This window comes from Microtus ochrogaster, linkage group LG1 (assembly GCF_000317375.1).
Source record: "Microtus ochrogaster isolate Prairie Vole_2 linkage group LG1, MicOch1.0, whole genome shotgun sequence".
NCBI classification, from domain to species: Eukaryota; Metazoa; Chordata; class Mammalia; order Rodentia; family Cricetidae; genus Microtus; species Microtus ochrogaster.
Window position 1 is genome coordinate 41027468 of NC_022027.1, and position 10554 is coordinate 41038021.

General features: G+C 34.7%; 1 protein-coding gene across 4 annotated transcripts in view; it reads right to left on the reverse strand.

Moving 5' to 3' along the window:
• Positions 1-1640: 1640 nt before the first annotated feature.
• The window catches only part of LOC101990057 (UDP-glucuronosyltransferase 2B15), a 15026-nt gene continuing 6112 nt past the window's right edge, over positions 1641-10554 (reverse strand). The window contains exons 2-7 of one of the 4 annotated variants that reach the window (XM_005359439.1): positions 9155-9644; positions 7752-7900; positions 5772-5903; positions 5173-5260; positions 4217-4436; positions 1641-1917 (exon numbers count right to left, since the gene is read on the reverse strand). In XM_005359439.1, coding sequence (XP_005359496.1) covers positions 1641-1917; positions 4217-4436; positions 5173-5260; positions 5772-5903; positions 7752-7900; positions 9155-9644 — 1356 coding nt within the window. Of the gene's footprint in view, positions 1918-4216; positions 4437-5172; positions 5261-5771; positions 5904-7751; positions 7901-9150; positions 9654-10554 lie in introns of all 4 variants that reach the window. The other 3 variants (XM_013350908.1, XM_005359438.1, XM_026785364.1) reach the window with 3 other exon arrangements.

Here is a 10554-nt window from a genome sequence, read left to right on the forward strand (position 1 = left end):
TTTAGCACAAACTCAACTGTCTAAACAGAAAATTTCATTCAATGGGTACAGGATATACATTCCTCTCACCAGCACATGGCACACTGCCGTGAATTCACAATGAATAGAGTCACAGAAACAATTCTCAATAAACTGATACAAATTAAAAGCATAATTTATTATCATAGTATAATAAAACCACAATTCAAAATTAGAGACATTGTAAGTTACACAAACACTGAATTTAAAAGCATTATTTTTTATAACCAGTAAACCAAGGAAGAAAATAAAAAGGAAATAAAATAGTTTATTGAAATCAATGAAGTACGGAAGCATAGCCTATGAAATCCTGTGAGGTATGACAGCAGATGAAATGGGGAATTTACATGCCTACATAAAACCAGAAAATATTCAGTAAATCCAAATGGTAACACGGACAGACACAGATCAGACATAAAGCAAACAAGCTTTATCAGGCATAAAGCACAATCCATAGGGAGAGATATGGAAAATTAAAATTTGGGCTTGCTCTTCTAAACCACTATTAAAAGAAGTCTCTCTATTTAATGAGATATCTACACAGGTATTATCTATGGTATTAGATTTATAACACTTAGGATGCTAGCAAATAAGTTTTAAATAATATTAATGCCTTACATATTTCTATTTTCTTTCAGTTGCAAAATTTTGTTTCGCTAAATATTGAAAGCTATAAATGCTTACATTTTCTCAGATGACTTAACACTAATCTTCATCAACAGAGAGCACTGGAATACATACTTTAAAATAGTAAATATTTTAGTTGACAAATACTTAGTATTTCTGAATTATTTTAAGTCATCTTTACTGATGGCCAGACCAAGACCAGAATTTAACCTCCAAAAGGTATTTCATGCCCAACTTCAGAAATATAGTTTTGAGGCAAAACCAACAAAGATCCATCAATATTAGAAGAGGGTCAGAATAACCCTGAAATGTGTTTCCTGGAAGAGCATGGGAGTTATTTTAGAGAGAATGTGTCAGTTGTTTTAGTTAATACATCTAGATGATGGTAAAGGCCATGGAAATCACAAATGTGTTATGAGGGCTGCCATGACTGTTGGGAGAAAAGAAGATAGGACTGAGAGCTGTCTAAGCAAACACAAAATGGAGTCAGACCTGCTCTCTTTTTCCGGTAGAGTGTATCCTCAGTCTTCTTCCTTCTACTTTTTTTCTTTAAAAAATATCTGACTCTTCACTTTTTAAACAAACCATTTTCTTGTTTTTTCTTTTCTTTTCTTTTTTTTTTTTTGACTGTAACTCAATATCTGTTTCCTTCTGCTTTACCTACAAAAGCAATATATCTGAAAATTTATAATAAAACATAAGGCCTTCTATTTTCATCTGGTAAAATGATTGATATTTCAGTGGTTATCATTATTTTGAAGTTTAATACATTGATAAATTACTATGAAATATAATTATGTGAAAAAGGAAAGATTCAGAATTGTTAACCTTTAACGTTTTAACCTTTAACTGTAAAATACGTAGATAAACTAAGTAGCCTAATATCTTCAAAAACAAGAAAGATAAGCTTGCTGCACCGGATAAAAAGTCTTAGAACTTGATTGAATAGCCCTGCCCGTCATGCCCAGAGATCATACCCAATGTTTTTAAGAGCCCTATTCTCTTTTTTTCTGTTCTGAGTTTACAAAGAATTGGTAAATAGTCAAGCAGCATTTTACAGCAAGGAAAGCCATGGCTGCCACACAGGCCAGTAGGAATCCAATCACATCCAGAGAGTGGTACTGGTACCAGGTGAGGTTGTGTGCAAGTGGCCTCAGGTGCTTGGCCCCTTTGTGGCGCATGACAAACTCAGTCCAGAAGATGGCTCTGTCCAGGTGTTTCATGGGCTGGTCATGGTGAATGGTCGACAGCCACGTTGCATTCTCTTTATAACTAAAAGAAATATGATGGACATTAACTTAGAGAACAAATTAAAAACATACATGTATGTTTCCCCACAGGTAGTAAAGATGGTTACACTAAATGTAGAAGGAAAATAAACTTTTTTGTCACTCCTCATTAAAGAGGTCTTAGTATTCAGGCCAAAACCTGTGCACAAAATGATGAATACAGATGAAAAAGATAGAAAAGCCCCAGTATTTGTAAGCAGCAGACTTGACTACTAAAGCCCTAAATATAATTAAAAAATAAGAAGAATGGGCCTATCATTTGAGTGTTCAACTAAATTTATCTGGTAAGTAATCATTAGTTTGCAAGGTCTGTAAAGTTCATGTTAGTGTCAGAGTTTAGAGACAGGAAGTAAATCTCTGTCTACTTATCACTGTGGTACCTGTGAGAGCAAAGCTGTGGCACTGGGACTGTTTTGGAATTTGTACTGACCATTTATCAGCAATTGATTATCACTATCTGTGTGTGCAATTACTCTGATAGTTCTTTCTTGTCCTTTATACACTCTTTGATAATTTGATTCCACTGGTAAATTATTATTATCTCAGAGAAACTCTTTTTCCTTTTTCATCTGAGGACATGGCTAATCCAGCCTGAATAATATGTGCTATAGCATTACATGGTGGAATTGGCAACAGAGGTAACATCCTTCCCTGATTTTGTAAACATCATAGTGAGAGGATTTTGTTTTCTCATGTGAGAATAGTAATCTTAATGAGTTTTATAACATAATACATTATTTTTTCAAATAGAAGAAAACAAAGCATGTTTCAGAAAGTCATGGTTTAAATAACCAATATCTCCTAAAATCTTAGAATTATTGTTTATAAATATGTGCTTTTTATCGCCTCTGTACAAAGTGTTTTGTTTTTATTTAATATCAGTAAAGAAGAGAAAAAATATAAAAAAATTATGATGAGAAGAGAGATGGCATAATACAATTAATATTAATATATGTTCTGAAGATTTAAAAGGTGAGCTTTCCTACTTTGGATAGCTTATGTTTTAAATAAATGATTTCCAAATTATAATTTTGAGGATAATATTCTATCATTGTTTTCCAAATAATGCAAACAGTTCCTGAAACCTAAAAATATGCACACATTGAAAAGTAGCATCATCTCTCTCCTGCTGGTGTTAAAGGGGTGAAATCTAAATCCCTAGTTGTTTGCCATTTATCAGTAATGGAATCAAAATATTTGCCCAAAATACCTGGGGAGGATTAATTACTATTAAAATGACAGTGTGATTGTGTCTGGTTCGTTAAAAACATAATTCATTATAGGAGAATTTTTAAAAAGCAAAGAATAATATGCAAAATGAAGTTTTGTTAGCATTTGTTTCACTAAAATAAGGTTTTAAAAATATGCAGTTATCCTAAAGAACAGGCTATGTACTTTAAATATTCACAATTCACTTATCTATTTTTAAGATTTATTTTATTTAATGATTCTGAATATTTTGCATACATTAATGTTCTGTTCATTATGCAATGCCTGTTATGCATGGAGACAAGAAGAGGGTATCTAATATTCTGTAAACGGGACTATATAAGGCTTTAAGGACCCATGTGGGTCCTGGAGACTGAGACCAGGTCCTCTGGAAGAAAAGGAATTTTCTTAACCACCAAGACATATCTCAAATTTTGAGTTATTACATGATTTTCCCTACTGATGTCTAATGTTAAAAATCATAGCTGTGATAAAATGATTCAGATTTACATTTTATATTAATGTCTCTCATCATCAGTATCTTTCTGCTTCTTCTTGTAATATACCTCTAGTCAATTTTAGTGATTATTTTCATTGTACTTATGAGTTATTTCAAAATTTTGTAATGTACTTCAAATTCTGGCAATATTTTTCCACTGAAAAAAAACTAAGAGGAAAATTGTTCAAGGGTGGTAGTAAACATTTATAATCTTAGTTCTCTGATAGATGAAACAAGAAAATTGAAATCTTAATAACATATCTCATCCCTATACGTAGTCAGACTCACCTAGGCAAAAGCCCAGCAAACAATGAAAGTAATGTCCACTGTGACAATCATACTGATTTACATTTGCCATTATTATTTTTGTCTTTAACTGCCTTTTTGTCATTCAACAAGTAGGTAAGAAATAATGAAAGAAATAATGAATGTATAAATGAATAGCCAACTAAATAAAATGAGATAAAGACAGAGATCACTGGTAAAGCACATGCCTATCGTGCAAAATCACGTTCAAAGTTAGGACAAATATGTCAGTAAATACGTACGTAAATATGGAAAAGGTTATACTCACAAAGGGTTGTTAATGACTGCCTTCAGTGCATTGTGCAAATCTGAGCTGGACATAGTAGTGAATTCCAACCCAACAGCAGCACCTTTGGCTCTCATGTGAGCAATGTTATCACGTTGTTCCCCAAATAAAGGGATGCCAACCATGAAGATCCCATGATGAATCGCCTCATAGACGCCATTGGCTCCACCATGAGTTACAAAAGCTTTAGTTTTGGGATGACCTAGCATCAGATGAAAGACAGTAAATACCATTAGAAAGCATAGAGAGGAAGCACAGAAAGTGGAAGGACTTTCTGTAAATATTATGTTTTGCTTCTGCATTTAAATTGCTTTTGTAGCAACAAGCACCTAAGTTCCCATACAACACAATGAAGAGTAGCAGCCATTGCAGGTGGCCAATGACTTGAAAAATGAAGACCTGCATGTCAATTGAACACTCAGAAATCATTTAGCAGATAGAAGAAAAGTACTGTGATAAAAGTCCAAAGTACGTGTCAGAACACGTACTTTTAAAGAAACAGTGGATCCACTCCGTCTGGCATGACAGTGTTTAAGGGAATAAGGGGCACATGTGAGTCACAGGAAGTATGCAATCACTTCAATTTTTAACCATTTATAAAAGAGTAATATTAAAATGGAATGAAGAATACTTTTTAATGGTATTTGGGACATCTTTACTTCATTCAGGAAAAAAAAGTGTGATATGATAACTGAACTACAGAAAAAGAGTTAAATTCTAGTAATTATAGAAAATTCTCTTGGATTATTAGATACAATTAAAGTCTATACTCTAAATATGGTCAGGAATATTACTATAATAGTAAGAAATGTATACTCTATTCACATTAAAACAAAAAATTTCATATTGATTTTCTATGACAAAACTCAGTTGCTTCCTGATGTGCTGTCTATCTATGAGACTGTAATTGACTCATCATTCCAGTGTTCTGGTCTTACCAAGAAGGGCATTCTGGGGGATCCACTCATACACACGAGGATTGGGTCCTAAATTTTTTGGTTTCTTGCCTTCAAATCTCCATAGAACCTGTTAGTTGTAAGACAATGCTGTATTACAGAAGCCAAGTTTTAAAATGTAGTTTTTAAATTTAGAGACTAAATAACTGAATACCTTCCATAGGACTAATAAGAAAATCAAAGAAGAGAAACTCAGTAGTGAGAATTATAAAAAGACTGTAACAAACAGTACATTTCCTATGCTTGTTTTCATATTCATTCAAGTTTAATGTAATCATAATTCCCCAAACATTAGACAAATGTTATTGTATTAATGCACTTATTACGTAAAATTTACCTCTTCCCTGAATTATCTTTAGCATGCACAGAGTCCTCAGACAGTCTTCAAGAAGAAAGAGCAAGTGATTTGGAAGAATACTTTTATTCTTTGTACTCCTGCCAGCATTATTTCTAGGACACTGTAGTTCCACACTTCTAAACTAGTTAATGCAATTTAGGGTATAATAATACTAAGTTCCTGCAATTAGATATTCTAAGACTTTATAGGCTCAGGACTTAATAGGCTCCACATTTGACCTCACCTTTTGTGGAATTTGTGCAAGGGCTGATGCAATTGCCATGGCCTTTTCTTCTGTCATGTTGCTGACCATTGACCCCAGAGAAAATACCACAACACCATGTTCTCCAGAACTCTGGACAAAGTCTTCTATTTCCTTTGAAGACAGAATTTTTTTCAGCATCAAATAACAATGGCAGGGGAAGTACTATGGAGAAAATGCTATGAAAATATTTTGATTAAAAATCAAATATTAATAGAAATTAGTAGAGGTATAATGCAGATAACACAAAATTTCCTTCTTACATAGTTCTTAAATCAGTGTTACAAAGGGCTGTAGGTAGAACAATTCTAATGTTGTATATATAAAAATATGTAAGTTATTTAATTAAAAATCTTGCTTAGCTTATTTAGTGTTATCTGAGATTCTTAAGATTCCTAAGGTATTATATGCACATATATAAGTTACATGATAACTTGTAGCGTTGTTAGGATATTTGCAGTGTTTACATCACAATAACTGATGCACATAGTGACTGTGAATTCTGATTACTTGGTATGGATGTAAGATAACATGCTGTATAGTTATAGAGATGTCCATTGTTATGACTCATACTCAACTTCCAAGATCTGAATTTTGCTTGAGAAAAGGAAGGCATTCACTGAGCATTTGAAAAGCTCTGAGTAACAACTATTTGTGGAGAAGGAAGAAATATTTAACATAGAATTTGACTTCACAGTAGCTTACAGGGAGCCAAATCTTGATTATAAAACATAGCAATATTTTATTAATTATGTCATAGACTGTGACTCATTGATTTGTCTTCTTTTCCCACTTTTATCCAATGATAATAAAACTGTAAGTTTCCCTTTATTGGAACTTCAATACTCCAGGTAACAAAATATTTCCTGCAATAACTAATATAATATTGAGACAATCTATGGACTTTGAAAAGTTATTATGAATTTAAATTGAATTTAAATTGAAGAGTATTATTTGGTTTTGTTCAATAAAAGGCTATAATTCTATTAGCAAAAAAATTCTTTTATAAATTAAATTTAGGGATTGTCTTCACTGAAAATAATAATTATTATTAGGTTTTCACATAGAGTGCATATTTTTCTCTGTGGTCCTTTTATTACTTAGCTGTGATGTCAAGAGAAACAAAAAAAGCTTTAGTGCAGTGGTTTCTTTTTTTTTTTCAAGACAGGGTTTCTCTGTGGTTTTGGAGCCTGTCCTGGAACTAGCTCTTGTAGACCAGGCTGGTCTCAAACTCACAGAGATCCGCCTGCCTCTGCCTCCCGAGTGCTGGGATTAAAGGCGTGCGCCACCACCGCCCGGCTTAACTGCAAATTTTTGAAAATTTCTGAAAACTTTAAGAGGAAACCTAAATAGAAGAAATATGTAATTGGAAATATGCATCTCTTGGGCGCTGTATATTGCTCAACCCCAACTTTACTTGCTGTGTTCTATAGAATGAGTAGCTTCTGCTATATACTTCAATGGTCATCTAACAGTCCCAGAGTCAATAGACTCTGAGATTTTCAATAATTCCAACTTCTCTTCTCATTGTAATCTTTCCTTTAAAACCAGTTTTTGTAATAAAGATTTTGTTAAGTGATAAATCTTTTCTTTCCTAAGGAGTTTTATGATGGGGTTGGTTGGCAGAAGCCATGTCTATGCTGTCTATCCACACTTCAGGCCTTTACATTGGAGTATCCTATCTACTTTACAGTTTTTTAATGATGAGTGAAGCTTTCCAGCATGATGAATTGAACTGATTTAATATTGCTGATTCCTCTGTATATTTCCAAGGTCTCTGTTGTTCCCTTATTGTAAAAATGCAGAAACATGCGACCCTATAACAATTTATCTTTTTCATTGGTTAGGGCTCAATACCTCACTTCGTATATCTTTTTCACTGAAAGAACTGAAGCAATCAATTTGATCAATTTCCATTGAAAATGAAACCAAATAAAAGCAAACAAAAAGGCATTTATTTACCTTGGGCAAGGGTTTGCTAGGTTTGCAGTGATGTCCGCCAATAAAATCAACATTTGGTAAGATTGGGCGAGGAAACTCCAAATCCCAGTAGGACCTAGGAAGCCACATTTCTGCTTTCTTCATCATTTCAGCTAATGTAGTAGGTCTTCCTAAATAGAGAAAATGAGGTGGTCAGGGAAAGGAAGGGAAGAGAGGAAATGATGGCAAGGTTGTCTTCAGAATATACTAAGTTTTCCTGAAAAGTGTCAAAATAATTTGTGTTCAATTATGTAGAAAGTGTGCATTTATAAACAAAATATTTATTTAAGTAGAACACAATTTATGTGTGTAATTTATATGTGACTTATACCATAAGTTAATATATGTGTTGTAGGCAAACTCAAAAGAAATTCGATGTCACTAGCTACCTCAGTAAGGAGCCTTCAGAGACTCATTAAGATAAGCCTCCACAGAATTAAGTCAGCACTTCCTTCCTCCTTAAAGATTTTAATGCATTAGGTAAATATATAAACAAATACTCAAGCTCCAGACAAAACAAAACCACCACAGCCATAGACACAACTTGTCCCAGCAATTCTCACCCTATTTCTGAAACATAACCAGCAGCTCCTTGGTTTTCAAAGTGATTTCTGAATTTGATGCCTGTGTGAATTCATAATCCCCAGTACTACGTGTACATTATAGTAAGAACTTACTAGTTCTTAATATGCTCCTACTTTTATGTCAAGAACTTAATAGTGTTTACTTATTATATAAAAATTATCCATAACACCTGGAAAATGTAGAGAAATTATGAGAATAAAAATTTATATTCACCATTAATAGCAACTACCTCTTTTAAAGAGAAAAACTTGGACTTAAAGAAATGGCAAACAAATTCATAAACAGCCATACTTTAGAAGATTTGATATATTGAGATAGTTACAAACAAAGGAATTTGTAAAGGAATACAGAGTCATTAGAAACCTCAATTAAATTTTTCGAGTCTGTGTTTAAACAGACTATTACAGAGTAATTCCTTCAGGACATATATGAAATTCTTAAATAAAGAAAATTGTCTACATAAGATCATCATTAGACTAATTTATATCACTCTCTGTTCTACATGTGCTAAGATTATTTCCTTTAAACATGAGAAATACTGAGCAAAATGAATAGGTAATGGCTTATGGCAACCCTGCAAGTTTCACTTGATCACATGACCTCCTTGGTCATTTGTGTACTAAGTGATTCTATCTGATCAATGATATCTGAGTGCCCACTTTTTGTGAAAACATAGTATTACAAATCATTTATTACATGCACCTGTAAAAGACAAATGCACCTTAGAGGCATATAATAATAGATAAATGTAATGAAACTTAGTCCCCCTCATCTAAAGATAAAAAAGTTAGTTAACTTACCCAAAATTTCAGTGTAAAACAGACCCCATTTCTTCTCAGTAAATGGCTCGAACCAAAAGTCAAAATAAAGCATGCACATCATGTTTTCGACCCTCTCCATGAATGTCATTTGACCACTTAATCCTGACATAATAATAGGTACATAGAAAGGAGGGAAGATAAGACCCCCAATATTCTTTTCTATTGCATAGCCAGGAAAATAGCGAATGCTGTACACAAAGGGTATTTGGAGTATTTCAGCTATCAGCTCACCACACGGACCGTGTGGATCTGAAAGAAGGACATCAAACTTTGATTCTTGTAGCTTTGTCATAAGAGGCTTGTTCAAAACAGCTTCTTTACAAAGATTTAGCCACAGATCAGAATATTGCCTATACACTTCATCAAGTGATGGAAAATATCTCAAGCATGTATCTAGTGGTACTTCATTAATCCAGCCAATGACCCACTGAGTGTAAAAAATTTCCAGATCGGGCATAGCACCTCCCAGCTCCACCTGCTAGGGCCAAACCCAAATCGGGAGGGCAAAGGGGAGGGTGGTAATTCCTTTGTCTCCATAGCCTGCCTGCAGCGAGCAGGGTGGGCCCTTTGTTTGCCAGCTAGCCAAGCAGCACTGAGTTTCGATCTGGGCACCCGGGAGAGACATCTTTGGGGTGAGTCAGTGCGGCTGCAGCCGGGAGCAGGGAACTCAGACATTCTTCATCCCTCCTACACTTCCTGCTCATCCTGCAGGGGCTATACTGCCCTATACTTCCTCTCTCTTCCTATTCCATCCAGCTTACATCCAGAAACTCCCACCCCCTGTCTCCCTCCCTCCCATCTTTGGCAGCATAGCACCTCCCAGCACCTGGAGGGCAAAGGGGAAGGTGGTAGTTCCTTTGTCTCCATAGCCTGCCTGCAGCTAGCAGGGTGGGCCCTTTGTTTGCGAGCTACCCAAGAAGCACAGAGATCCGGTCTGGACACCAGGAGAACCATCACTGGGGAGTGACATCACTGGGAAGGTACATCAGTGGGCAAGAAAACCTGATCCTGTAAAAAGATCCATAGGGGAGCATTTGGAAGAAAAGATGGGCAGGCGCCAATGCAAGAATTCACCCAACAATTTGAAAAACAACATGAAACCACCAGAACCCAACGACCTCACAACAGGAGGACATGAACACCTTAATCAAGAAGAAGTAGAAAAAACTAACTTTATGAAAATAATAGAGGCCCTTAAACAGCATATAAAAAACGCCCTTACAGAAATGGATGAGAAGTATAACAGAAAGTTTGAGGAATTGAGTAAATCAGTGAATGATACCCTAGGAAACCAAGGAAAAACAATTAATCAGATAATGGAAACAGTTCATGACTTGAAAACTGAAATGGAGGCAAAGAAGAAAACACAAACAGAGAGC